The sequence below is a fragment of the Sus scrofa genome, chromosome X (genome assembly GCF_000003025.6).
Source record: "Sus scrofa isolate TJ Tabasco breed Duroc chromosome X, Sscrofa11.1, whole genome shotgun sequence".
NCBI classification, from domain to species: Eukaryota; Metazoa; Chordata; class Mammalia; order Artiodactyla; family Suidae; genus Sus; species Sus scrofa.
Genome location: NC_010461.5, coordinates 6,854,670 through 6,869,142, shown reverse-complemented (window position 1 = coordinate 6,869,142; position 14,473 = coordinate 6,854,670). Strand labels below are relative to the sequence as shown.

Here is a 14,473-nt window from a genome sequence, read left to right as displayed (position 1 = left end):
GATTTCTATCGCCCCGTTCACTGCCCCGCATCGCTTTTTCTCGATGCTTCTGTCCCCTTTCTCTTAGGCTTCCACGCTGTGGTGACTTGGTCCCGAGCTGCGGAGGCTCCTCCTGCGTCACCCCACACTGGTGTCATCTGCCTCCAGGTCATGTTCATTAACTTGACCTGCTCACAGGACCCATCTGTGGTGCCCGCACCCATTCTTTAACTCCTTTGATCTGAGTACCAAGGGGTGTCATTCAGGAATCTTAAGTGCCAACAACACCTAGAAACTAGCTTATAATCATGCCCTGATTTTATATTAGAGAAGATGGCTCGAAGCCATCGAGTGGTTTAAACAGCAAGATTATTTAAAATCCTCAAATAGAACCACGTCCAAAGTTAATTTGAGCTGTTCAGATATCGCCTTAAAAAAAAAAAAAAAAAAAACAGTTCTATGGAAAATCTATTTAAGGCCCCATCATTCAGAATTTCAAATTACTAGAATCTACGGGGAATAAATATCTGGAGGAGCTAAGCGTTTGCCAACTTTATTTCAAATGTTCTTATATTTAGAATCATAATCTTTCAAAGACATGGAGTAAAATGTTTTTAAAACAGAATTCTTCCTGAGATGAAGAATGGCTCTTTCCAGATCCTTTAACCTCCATCTTGTCTGACTCCTTGGCTTCATTTAAGACCAGAAACAAAAGCGACGTTCTCAAACAATGCCCTTAAGAGGCAGCAATTATTTCCATAAAATCGCCACATTAAACTCTGGGGACTCAAGTTTCCCAGGCCTGGTTTAAGGGGCTTCCACTGGGGGCCCAGATGACATGCAAATGAGCCTAGAGTCTGCCGACTCCTCACTTCCACCTGTGTCACTTGTCACCGTGCAGCTGGAGACGACAATGCCAACAGTCACGGCCTGGGCTCTTTCCCATTCCAGGTAGAGAGCAAGCCCATCGCCAAAGTCCAGAGAAGTTAACGCTACACATCAGTAACGATGACCTGAAATCGGTGCCCACCTTTCCAGCTGTGCAATTTCACAGGCACAATTAGCAAAGAGACTTGCAGTGCACACGGGAAGTGCAGAGGGTTCGGACGGAGGACGGACATACAGCAACCTGCCCCAGACTAACTAACACCTCTCCCCCAGGACACTTAGCCTGGGCCAGTCCTGGAGCGGGTTCCTGATAAACCACGACATCCCTGAACGGCCGAGTCCACCAATGGGGAGGCTGAGCCTCACACTGTCACTGTGAGGTGACAATGGACAGCCTTACCGGCCAGGCCCAGGGGAGTCCGTCTTTTCTGCTACTCACAGCTGCGACCACCCTAAACGATCAAAGAGGTTTTACTCATGGATACCATTCATGCTACCTTTGCGACCATCTCTAAAATCAAAAAATTCCAGGACTGGGATGAGGGAAAAGGCAACTCAAGTTTTCCTAAGACGGTGAGGACATTTTATCTTCAAATGCTAAGGAGACTGATGGACACTGGCATAACTTTTTTTTTCCTTCCTGGCCACACCCGCGGCATGGAGAAGTTCCCGGACCAGGGATCAAACCCGTGCCACGGCAGCCTCCTGAGCCACGGAGGAACTCCTGGCCTAACGGGTGATGATATAATTCAGTGGATAAAGACAAATTCTCAGTTCCTGACGTCCGCCAGTAGGTGTAACAGAAGCCAATGGCAGAGTCCAAGGAAGAGCTGCGGACTCCGGGCACCACGATATTCAGAAAAGCAACTGGCCTCCTCTGTGAAGACAAGTCTCCCATCTCCAGGTTAAGGGCAAATACCAGCCCCCTACCTCTGAGGCCTTCTCCTGGCTTGAAGAGTTGGCGTGGGCAGAACTATGAAATAGCTCAGGGAGTCCCCTCAGGCACACAGCGTCGCTTTGGACAATGTAACAATAAGGCGACATTAGAATAATAAGGCTACATTGTGTGTGGATGACAACAATGGAAATTATGACACTTGGCTGTCACAGGGTGCCTTTCACACTTATTTCGTCTATTCTCATACAATCTTTCTGAGCGGGGGACAATTATGTTTCCCCACCTTAGAGATCAAGGCCGAGTCTGTAGTGACTTGATCCACACGGTGCCATCAGTGAAAGAGGGACTTCTGTCCAGAACCTGGGCTCCCATGAATCAGGTCAGCTTTCCATCATAAGAAGAACCGGCCCCCAGCTCCCCAGGGCTCAACAGGTGAACTCGATCTGTGTATCTAGCACCCCAAATGCTGCTGGCCCCAGTCCTTACTTTGGATTTCGATGCTATGGGCTAGTGAAAGGGGGAAACGCATGTACAGCCACGGGTCCGTGTATCTCTGTTTCCGTCTCGCTCTTACCCATAGGCCTCCGGTGCCGTGAGAACCTGAGATCACCCCGGGGGGGGGGGGGGGATGTGCTTTCAAAACCAGCAGGCCTTCTCCAAAGGCGTCCTCCGGGCAGACTGCACCTTTGGCCCAGGTATGCGCCCCCAGGCGTCAGCCCTGTAAGGAGCTGCTTCAGGGAGCCCAGGAGGATGGCTGGCAGAAAGGACAGCAGGCCTGGACAGTTTTCATGCTAATTATCAGAGCGGCAGGCGACCAAGGCAAGCATGTGAATAACCAAGGCCAACAAAAAAAGGGCGTGACTTCTTTTTTAAAGGCACCATAAGCAGAGGAACAACAACAAAAAATCCAACTAGCCCACTCAGAGGGAACCTACAGAAGTCATGCAAGATGGGAGTTCCATTGTGGCTCAGCTGTAATGAACCCGACTAGCATCCATGAGGATGCGGCGGGTTCGATCCCTGGCTTTGCTCAGTGGGTTAAGGGTCCCGAGTTGCCGTGAGCTGTGGTGTGGGTCACAGACACGACTCGGATCCTGCACTGCTGTGACTGTGGTGCAGGCCAATGGCTACAGCTCCGATTCGACCCCCTAGTCTGCAAACTTCCACATGCCACGGGTGCAGCCCTAAAAAGCCAAAAAAAAACAAAACAAACAAAAAAAAAGTCACGCAAGATGCCACCAGATCACCAGATCTGAAGCCAGTATTCTCTCTCTAGGGAGACAAAGCGATGTGGCAGACGTGTGTGCTCTGCTATAACCTCCCAGCCCCAGTCCTGCCAGCTAATACCTGTGGAAAATGCTGCGCGGGCCATTTTCCCCCTGCCTGCTCCAACATGCTCGCGCAAGGGCAAACAAAATGCTGAACGGATGCACTGTGGCCCTTGGCCTGGGCGAGATAGTGGATGAGAGACAAGGAAGACAGGCTCTGTGGGATGGGCCTGGAGCCTCGGAAGGAATGCGGGCCGCCTGAGGACTGCCTGCCGAGGTCAAGCTTCCCCAGCACCTGACCCAGGAATCCAGGGCGGGTCAGCGCTTTCTCACGGCAGATAAGGCTGCCTCTTTCCCAGCCACCCGAAGAGACTCCTGGGTGTAGATGCCTGGGGACTCCTCGGAGCCAGGCTAACGACGACGTCGTATTCCTGAGGCTGCAAAGAGGGTCACAGCTCTGGGAGTCACCTGGAGAGCTTTAAAAAAGAGCGGCCCCACCCGAGGCCAATCAAATCAAAATCTTGAGGGGGGGGCGGGGGGAGGCAGTAAGAGTTTCTAAAGACCCTTTGGGAGCTCCCCTGCCCCCCAACACAGCCAGGGCTGAGAGCCACTGCTGCAGATTCCTCTGCCACGAACCAGAGAGGTTGTGGGCCAGCAACTCTCTGTCTTGATGATTCGTCAACTCCGCCGCCGTGGCTGCGCTAGACGACAAGGCACGTGGCTGGGTCCCAGCAAAAGTCTGTTTACAAACACCCGGAGTGGACAGGAGTCAGCCTGGGGGCCATGACTTGCCGGCCTGTGGTTCAGACCATAATTTTCCCCCACACGAGAACTCCTTCCGAAAGATCCTGCAGAGGCTCAGTCACCTCATCTGAATGCATGTGGCGGCTAGAGTTTCTCAGGGAGGATGAAAGAAAAAAAAAAAAAAGGTTCTGAGATAACAAATGTACTCGCTGATAAAAAGAAGGCAAACAGAAGAGCACGTTGCACTGAAGAAGGGAGGAGAAAACGCTAGACAATGGAGCTGGAGAGAAAGCACGGGTGTACTTTCTCTGGCAAGAAGTCCGGCCTCCGTGCCGGGAGCTAGGGGACCAGCGATAAGCTCACAGAAATAAAGGGGGGGGGTCTTAGTTTCACAGGGACACGTGTGTGCAAATGCAGCAAAGCAGAACTTCGCTGTGCTCAGAGACAAAAAAAAAAAAAAAAAAAAAAGGTCAAGGCTTAGAAAGTCTCAGGTACCAGATGGCCTGATAGTGAGACACAATCCTTCCTCTCCAATGAACAGAGTCATCTTCTGGTGATTTCCATAACTCAGGGGAACTCTGTAAAGGGAGGGGAAGGCAGCGCTTTCCTCCCCCGGCCCGCTCCGTCCCACGGTCAGAAACGGCTGTTCTAGCTAATGCCTCTGTTTACCGCGACTGCCTCCTTCTCCCCTGCAATCAGCCATCGGGGATAAATCGTGTCCCCAGCATTGAGTACATGCCAACCCCGGGTGCGAAGAAAATATCCACCGAAAAGTAAATGAATACTTTAGCAATGGGAGGACTTTCGTCATGAGAAAGTCAGGAAGGAAGGAGCCCCTGCCTTCGACCTGCCCCTTTCACTGGTGCAAAAGTGCCCCCCGATGTGTCAATTTATAATCGGTCCTTATTTCCAGGAAACTTGCACAATGGGAGGCGGGCAAGTGTTCCCAAACCATGATCAGTTCTTCTGAGCTGATTCTTAAGCATCTTGGAAACAGTACATGGCACTGGAGGTTATGTACACAAAGGGATCTGGGTTCAAACCCCAATTGTACCATTTACTGGCGATGCAACCTTGAAAAAGTAACTTCGCCGACCCAACAGTGTTTGTTGAGGCTACAGGGAAAATAACATCGCCATGTTACAAGGCCTCCCAATGTTGCAATCAGAGTTGCAGAGAAAACTCTAGCCGGTGCCAGGTTGGTTCCTTTGTGGGGAGCCACTGCCAAGGAAGGAAGCAATGGGAAGTGAGTGCACGCGTGATTCTGATCCCAGAAGCGGAGCAAGGAGATGCCTCCCTGCTTTAGCTGACGAGCCATGACGGTGACTGGGCAGTGTGAGACCCACGTGGCCAGCGGGAGCCCGGGCGTGCCATGGCTCCTGCCACCGGCAGCTCCTGACCTGGGCCCAGGCCTCTGTAGGTGACCTCTGTTAGGGCACAAGCCAAGAGGATCCCTGTCGTGAACTTCAGCCTGTGGCCAGAAATAGTTCATCTGAGTCACATTAACAGTTTTCCTCAACGGAGTTTCGCTTAAACGGCAAATTGAAAGAGCTTGGTCAAAACCCCAGGGACAGCGGCAGCCTGTAAACTGCTTGGATTAACTCTGAGATTCCATTCGTAGTCTTCCCCCCAGAAGAGCGGGGCTACGAGAGGCCCTGGCATCTCCAGCCCCTCCTAGAAACTGGGAGGCCTGAAACTCTCCCAAGGATCACCCAAGACAAGCCGTATTAACGGCAGGGGTCTCTGGCTGCAGCCCTTTGTCATGCTGACAGGTGTGAGTCAGGAGGTTGTTTCGTATCGTATCACTACCTGAAGTGTGTGTGTTTATTTCCTCCTTTCTCCACCTGCATGGAAGCTCCTTGAGGGCAAGGACCTCACCTTTTTTTTTTTTTTTTGGCTTTTTAGGGCCACACCCATGGCATATGGAGGTTTCCAGGCTAGGGGTCTAACTGGAGCTACTACGGCTGCCAGTATACACCACAACCACGGTGACGTGGGATCTGATCCGCATCTGCGACTCACACCACAGCTCACGGCAACGCCAGATCCTCAACTCACTGAGCAAGGCCAGGGATCGAACCTGTGTCCTCAGGGATACTAGTCAGATTCGTTTCCACTGAGCCACAGCAGGAACTCCAGGACCTCGCCTTTCTTAGCTCCGGCGCATCGCAGTGCCTGGCCCAAGGTAGGCACTTGATCAATATAAAGAGTGACAGTAAATGGCCATCTGATCCCAGTGCGGGAAGGCTAACTGCCTATCAGTGTGCGCCTAGATACTTTATGAAGCTGTCTCGCCCGAGTCAAGTTTGGTGTCTGCAGAAAACCTAGCCAGGAGATGGCTTTGAAAGTCACGTGTGGGAACTCACAGCTGGCGTACGAGCGGCTGGCGTCCTCGCACATCTTGTGCAGCTGCTGGTACTCCTCCTGGGCCAGCTCGAACCGCTGCTGCTTAATCTGGTAGATTTCTTTCTTGGCATTGAGAGCCTCCTGGGCTACAATCAAATACTCCTTCAGCATCCGCTCCTGCTCTCGTCTCCACTGTTCTCTGGGATCCTCAATCTGGGTGAGCTCTGAAATGAACAGGAGAAGAGCATAATAACTTCAAGATAAAAATCTCTTGTTTCCTTTCTTTCTTTTTTTGGGGGGGGGGGTGGGGGCATGCCCACGGCAGACCGAAGTTCCCGGGCCAGGAATCAAACCCGTGCCACAGCAGTGATCACAGCCACAGCAGTGACAAGTCCGGATCCTTAACCCGCTGAGCCACCGGGGAAACGTCTCAAAGTAACATCTTTAAATGGACAATAATCATGCAGGTATGTGACCAGCCGATATGAGAATTCATTAACTACCAGGGTGCACATTATGGAAGTGTCTATACAACAAACCCTCCCAAAGTGTGGATCGCCTCCTATTTACATACCCATGCCTGGGATAAGACGAAAGATTTGTAGACAAGAAACAGATCCATGGAGGGGAAGACAAAACCAGACAACTTTTCAGGCTGCAAGTAAATGCTGGTGGACATGAAGCCAAAGGGGCTCGTCACTGTCAACCTAAGAGACGTGTCCAACCCTCCTCTCTCGACTTCCTCCACCCGGGACGCGCCCCTTCCCACCTCCGGGACACCACCCCGTGTCTCTGTGCATTCTCCGTGGACTTCTTGTCTCCCCTGCTCCAAATTCCCGCATTTTCCACTCCGGTTCTCTCACGCTACCAGCTCCCGTGAGAGGGCTCAGGCCCATCTCCGGCTCCACCCTCTCCCCTGAGCGCCCACCTTGTCTCTCCACCTGCCTCCTAGGTGCATCTCCACCTGGACGGACGCAAAGTAATTCTGAGTCATCCGTCCAAAGCAGAAGTCGCTCTCACACAGCGCCCTTTCGCTACCCAAACTCAACGCAATCCAAACAAAGCCCCACGACGAGCCTGCTTCTCCCGCTGGGCCTCTAGGGGAGGGCGCCGTCACGGGGCCCCAGCCACCGAGCCAACCTGGGACTCACCCTCAGCCAACCCCTGCTCCTCTCCCGCAGCCAGGACATTTTGTAGGTCATCCAGAGCGGGTGGCTGCTGCCCCTGCACCGAGCATCGGCTGGCGTGCTGTGCCTTCTCTCCATCCCCCTTTCGTTCAGCACCCTCGTCATCCCTTCTCCAAAAATACGCGGGCTTCCTGCCTCGTCCCACCAAAGGCCGTCCTCAGTGTGCTTCCCACTCACCCTCCCAACACCGCTTGCACTTCTGTGACACACGAACCTCTTTTTCTGTCTCTTTGTTTTAGGGCCACATCTGCAGCATATGGAGGTTCTCAGGCTAGGGGTCAAATTGGAGCAGCAGCTCCTGGCCTACACCACAGTCACAGCAACACTGGACCCGAGCCACGTCTGCGACCTACACCACAGCTCACGGCAATGCCGGATCCTTATCCCACTGAACAGTGCCAGGGATGGAACCTGTATCCTCATGGATCCTAGTCGGGTTCATAACCTGCTGAGCCACAACGGGAACTCCCTACATGCACCTCTTTTAAGGGACAACGTCTGACATCCTCCACGTGATGTCTGAGTCCCAAGGAGCATCACTTGCCAGCTTCACTTCTAGTTTCTGTCTTTTCCCCCACAAACATCCTCTCAACAGACTGGCTATTTCACAGTCCCTATCTTTTGGAAATGCTCATCCATGTGTTTAGGCTGCTTCTGTCCTCCTCTGCCCACCAGGAAACTCCATCATCCTCTAAGTCCTCCTGCAAAGGCACCACTTTTCCCTTCCTTCCTTTCCTCCTTCCTTTCTTCCATCCTTCCTTTCGCAGGGCACACAGGCAGGCTTTCCAGAGCGGCTGTGCGAGGCGGACCCCTGTGCCCGCCAGGGATGCCGCGAGGGCCCGCAGCGCCCAAAGCCCAGTGCATGTGCGCAGCCCACGGCGCAGCAGCCCAGACACCTCGACTCCCTGCATGCACAGACAAGAGGCACCAGGTCAGGTGGCGCCAGGGGAGGGCTGCCCTCGAGGGGGGTCACTGAGCACCAAGCCCAGTCCAGCAGGTGGTGTATCCACCTAGAAGCCCTCTTGCCATGTGGACAACTGCCCGGGAAGGCAGCAGGGCCCGCAGCCCCTGCCCACGCTTTGGGTATGAGCGGCAATCACACAAAGGGCAAGAGCGTGATCAGGACTCCACCGCCCCAGGCCCGACAGGACCCCTCGCCATTTGGGTCTGCGAGTCCTGAACTCAGGAGGCCACTGGCAAGCGACAATGTGGGGATCAGCCCTAAGGACACCAGCCTGGGTGGGTCTCAGCATGGGGACGGAGGGAGGAAGGGGCTTCGTCACTCACGAGGTGGGACATGGGCATCTTCGGGCCCTCCCGGCCTCCCTGGCACTTAGGACAGAAGTGTAACTTAGGGGCAACTTCTATCGCCGGTAGCAATGACAACGACAGAAACACTGGGGGCAGCCAGAAGGAAATGCGGGAGTGAGAAAATTTGAATCTGAAAGGGAAGTGGATGCCCAGCTGGTACCCGATGGAGGAAGGCTGGGGAGGAGGCAGAGAGCCAGGAGGGAGGCGCGGACAAGAGGCCTAGAACCAAATGCAGCGCGGGACCCAGCGTGTCAACCTCAGCGCCACTGGCACTCGGGGCAGCTCGGCCTCCGTGGGGGCCGTCCTGGGCACTGGAGGACCCTGAGCAGCAGCTCGGCCTCCGTCCGCCAGATGCAGGTTGCCCCTCTCCCGGGCCCGACAACCGAAAATGCCTCCAGACATCACCGAGGATCCCTGAGAGGCAAAAGCAGCCCGGGTTGAGGCCCACTGCTCTCCTCAGTTCTAGAAAGAAGGCTGGGGTGGGCACGGACCCATTATTCCAGCTCTGGTCTTGACATCATTCTCTCCCTTCCCATACCCCCAAAGGACTGGTATATTAAAGTTAAAATCCAAGGCCTAAGACAGAATGGAGCTAAGGCAACCACTTGGGCAATTTACTGTTCGAAGAACTTAGAAACAGTAACTCTGGGGGAACATCCTTCTTTTTTTTTTTTTTTTTTTTTTTTTGGCTTTTGTCTTTTTGCCATTTCTTGGGCCGTTCCCGCAGCATATGGAGGTTCCCAGGCTAGGGGTCGAACCGGAGTTGTAGCCACCGGCCTACGCTGGGGTCACAGCAATGCGGGATCCGAGCCGCGTCTGCAACCTACACCACAGCTCACGGCAACGCCGGATCCTTAACCCACTGAGCGAGGCCAGGATCGAACCCGCAACCTCATGGTTCCTAGTCGGATTCGTTAACCACTGCACCACGACGGGAACTCCTCCTTCTCCTTTTGAGAGCGGTTTCTATTACGAGGCTGCCGGGGAAATTTACCTTCTACTGGGTAGGGAAACTCTCCAGTGGACATATTCCAGGCAGTCCTGAGCACCACACAAGCCCGGCAGCTACAGAACCGCTTCGCTTTGTGAAGCGCTCAGCCAGGGAACACTTCGGATGCCATTTATAAAAGCCAGTGAAACGGAGTGTTAGGAAGCAACAATTAAGTCATTCCACAAAAAGAGTTCCTTGCACCTTCGAGATCAGCATGAAAACTCATTCACAGATAGTAACTCCAGTGCGGCACTCTACTTACTATTTATGTGGTCCATGTAATAAATTCCAATTTGTTTATCATACACAGTTTCCCATCCTAAAGGAAGTTCATCCCCAACACAATCGGCAAAGGTCAATGGCTTTGTTATCCTGCAAAATAAAATTATGAAAGCAAATGTGAGAGTCAGGTCAATGTCACGGATGTTCGCTGAATCGACTCTAGAATTAGGTTTCACTAACGAAGTTATATGTTATCTTATCGGACTGCTTTTGCTCCACCTGTTGGCTTGGAAAATGAATTCACTGCCTCTACCTAAACAGTAATCATAATGATTTCAATGCACTCACAGTTCAAAGCATCGCTATCTCAACATGCAACTTTACATACCAGCCGAAAACAGATACGGACAGTCACAAAACACATAAAACAAGCATCTTCTTCCAAGCAGCATGTTTACTGAGGTGATGACAACGGAATATAACTCTGCCACAACAGGCGAGCACCTGTGTTTTGCTCTCATTCCCTGACACAGGTTCCCCCATCACAGCTTTCGCTTTCTGTACATTCTGGCTTAAATCTATCTAAAATGTACTTGGGGGAGCTCCCGTCGTGGCACAGTGGAAACGAATCCAGCTAGGAACCATGAGGTGGCAGGTTCCATCCCTGGCCTCGCTCAGTGGGTTAAGGATCCAGCGTTGCCGTGAGCTGGGTGTAGGCCAGTGGCTACAGGTCCGATTAGCCCCCTCGCCTGAGGACCTCCATATGCCGCGGGTGCGGCCCTGAAAAAGACAAAAAAATTAAAAAATTAAAAACTAAAATAAATAAAATGCACTTGGGAGTTTCATCTACCAGCGGTCCTAGGTCAGGGAGTTAAACATTAACCGTTGACCAAATGCAAAAAGCCAAACAAGGCTGGGAACAATGCAAGGAGATGCTTAACTAAATACGGCCTGTCTCCCTTATACAATGGGGAAATCAGAAATTGCAAAGCGTTCTCTTTGCTTTCTGGAGAAAAACCAACACAAGTGCATTGTCCACAGCCCTCTCTCCTTGAAGTCGATCTGATCTTGGAAACCTCGGCTTGACACAGATGGATAAAGGACAGGTTTTCCAGATGGGTTTCTTTAAGGAGGCCCCCCCCTTCCCTCCCCCCCCCATGATCACGCTGATTGACAAGACAGCTGTGGTAGAAAACAGGCCACACCTATAATTGTCTGAGTCCGGGCAGCTATCTAATCAGTTGTCTCTATAAATGCACACAGGCTGGTATGCATGGGAATCTGATAACCTAAATTTCACTGCCTCAATCTTCCCACATCTCCCTTGGAGCCTCTGGCCCCAGGAATGGGAGACACCACAACCAGCGCCAAAGCCCACAGGAGCAGGATGCATTCTCAACATGTTATTTCCCCGAACTGGTTAGACAACAAGGCTCTGGCTCTCCCAGGAGCACTTAGAAACTGATCGACACCCTCAGAAAGGCACTGACGGAGCTCGTCTTCGTTTTAAACAGAGGATTTTAAAAGTGAGAGTCAACAGCGAAACAGAAATGCTCATACAGACGATAAAACACACCGTGGATGATCCTCTCGAACATGAGGCCCTCAGAAGCTCACAGCAGCACAAGATGAGCCTGCCGCCTGCCAGCTGTCCCCTCCCCAAACACCGACATCCGGGCCATGGCTCCCTTACAGGTGGGGAACGAGGTGGTGGTGGCACCGGCCCAAGGCAAATCGCTAACGGCTATTGGGTGTGAGGCATGATTCAAGTCTGGAACGAGACCAGACCCCATCAAACGCAGCGCTGCTTTAAGATAAACTGCGACCTGAGCACATCCCTGCTCTTCTAGATTCACCGGGAAGCCTCGAGAAAATTGCCGGAGCACAGGCGGGCGCAGCCTAAGAAGCGCGTTTGCCCACACGAGCTCGTTCAGTCCACAAACGCAGGTGGGAAGCCTGACCTGGCAGCACCGCTGAGCCCAGCTCACTTCCTTTACAGCACAGAACTGTTATAAAACGATGGTGAGTTCACGGATTTCGATTTCCGACCCACAACAATGCAAGTCATTAAAATAACACTTCCAGACTCACTGTTCCAAAAATTAAAGTGACGGAGCTACCATTTTGGTGAATGTTCTTTGGGGCTTGATAAAGAATCCATGTGTCTCTGATTCCACTTCCTCTCTAAACGAAGCATGAATTAATGGCTTTGGAAGCGGATCCACCAACCCCAGTCAGGCCTTCAGCGACAGCAGCCCCAGCCAGCAACTTGACCACAACGCCTCGTGAGACCTGAAGCGAGGACCACCAGCTGAACTCCTGCACCACAGACATCGTGTGACTGAATGCTCACTGTCACTTGAAGCCACTAAATCTCAGGCTAATTTGTGTGATACAGCAATGGGTAGTGCATGAACTACGTAAGCCCTGACTTGCTGTCCCAGTGCATCGGACATGGCAGGGGACATTTGTGCCCACTAGTAGGACCAGTGAAGTGCAGAGAAGGCTTTCTTGTCTTATTCAAGAACATGCACATAAATATCTACACGCTGCTCTTCCGATTCGTCCGTCTATTTATCAGGATGATGCAGCCTCCAGAGAGCTGTGACGTCACTGAATACAGACACATTTTGGCCTGGTTTTCAATAACAACATTGAGAACGCCTACATCTACTGTCCTCGTTATCATTCCAAAATATTTATGGGACAGAGACTTTGGGGTTTTTGTCGTACAGCACAAACCACCGTGGGTATTCAAAACCGCCCCGATATCAAAACGACAACTTCCCCCCAAGAAGGGTGCTGGTGGGTAACATGCCTGAGTAACGACCACATCACTCCGGGTGACGTACTGGGTTTCAGAATCCCTTGCCACGATGAGGAGAGCTGAATAAATCTGGACTCCCTTTTCACTGTCAGAAGGGCAGTGCCTGGGAGTCTGGGACAGTGGCGTTCTTTTGCTGTTTGTTCTTCAGCGAGGAGGGCTTTCTGGCTGTTGCTGGCTACAGAGCATGACCCCTGCGTGGCAGGGGGAGGCCAGGAGCCACCCGGGAGTGAGCTCAGACGTGGCTGGCGCGGTGAGCACCCTCGGCAAGGTGGCCAATCCCATGACCCCTCATCCTGCCAGTGGGCATCCTCCCAGTTGGTTGAGACCTCCATGTCCAGGGGCCTGTCCTCAAGCAGAGTGGTCTCTACACCAGGGCCGTGCACCGAGTTTGCACACGTTCCCCCCGAGGCAAGGCCAGGTCCCGTCTTCACCCCCTGGTAGGCCAGTCCAGGCCCCTGAGTTCTCACCTCCCCCAAAAACTAGTTGCTAGATTTGTCCCACCAACTCCTTCCCACGGTCACGACACACAGGCTCCAGGGTATTTCGTTTCTATCGCACAGTTTCGGAAATATATCGAAATAGGGGAGAGAGATCCATCCATACCACCACTCAAATAAAACCATTCTTCCTCTTTTGGGGTGTTTTCCTCCGTCTTTTTTCTAGGTTCTTTTCATTTTTTTTTCCCTGACACAGTCATGATCATACAGTATGTATAATTCTCTGTCCATTTGTAACATGTTTACTTATTCAGACCTTGAGTCTCTCCAAAAATTTCTCAAGAACGGCCTAACACTTTAGCCAAAGTATTCTGTCCCTGCTTGTTTTAAATTATGTGCAAACCTCACCCAGAACAGCGCTGAAGAGTCAGCTCCTCGAGAACAATTACCCTGTCTCAACTGCCTTTGACTTCCGGCACCTGATCTAAGAATACATAACTTGCATGTCTTCAAAGAGTTGGCTAAGGGGATTAATATAAGCGACCTAAGCACTACGGGTAGCTACATTATTTCCGAGTTTCCACTAGTATAAATATTCATGAGAACTGCCTTGAACACAGTTCAGCAATTTCTCACATAGCTAAACAAAGAGTTTCCACCTGAGCCAGTAATTCTACACCTAGGTGTGTACCTAAGCAAAATGAAAACATATGCCTACATGAAAGAATGTCCACGGCAGCATTATTCACAGTAGCCAAAAGATGAAAACAGCTAAGGGCCATCACCTGATGAACAGATAAATAAAACATGGTCTATCCGTTCAATGGAATATTATTCGGCCATAAAAAGGGGAGTTTCCTGTCATGGCACAGTGGAAACAAATCCGACTAGTATCCATGAGGATGCGGGTTCAATCCCTGGCCTCACTCAGTGGGTTAAGGATCCGGTGTTGCTGTGAGCTGTAGTGTAGGTCACAGAGGCAGCTTGGATCTGGCATTGCTCTGGCTATGGTGTAGGCCAGCAGCTACAGCTCTGATTCAACCCCTAGCCTGGGACCCTCCATAGGCTGAGTGTCCCTGAAAAATGCAAAAAAAAAAAAAAAAGAAAAAAGAATAAATTACTGGCAGATGCTACAATATGGATGGACCTTGAAGTCACCAGAAGCCAGACACAGAAGGCTACATGTTGTATGGCTGCACCTACAAGAAATATCCAGAACAGTCAAATCCATAGAGACAGAGGGCAGATGAGTGGGTGGCAGTGCTTGGAGATACAGAGGGAATGGGGAATGATTGCTAAGAGGTATGGAGCTTCCTTCAGAGATAATTAAAATGTTCTGGAATTAGATAGTGGTTGGTGGTTGCACAACTTGGAG

The 14,473-nt window shown here is 51.6% G+C and overlaps 1 protein-coding gene across 1 annotated transcript in view; it reads right to left on the bottom strand.

Moving 5' to 3' along the window:
• The window catches only part of WWC3 (WWC family member 3), a 115,292-nt gene that overhangs the window by 61,797 nt on the left and 39,022 nt on the right, over nucleotides 1-14,473 (bottom strand). Inside the window, exons 2-3 of the mRNA XM_013985877.2 lie at nucleotides 9,875-9,984; nucleotides 6,144-6,347 (exon numbers count right to left, since the gene is read on the bottom strand). Of these exons, the coding sequence (XP_013841331.2) occupies nucleotides 6,144-6,347; nucleotides 9,875-9,890 (220 nt within the window). The 5' untranslated portion in view covers nucleotides 9,891-9,984. The remainder of the gene's footprint in view (nucleotides 1-6,143; nucleotides 6,348-9,874; nucleotides 9,985-14,473) is intronic.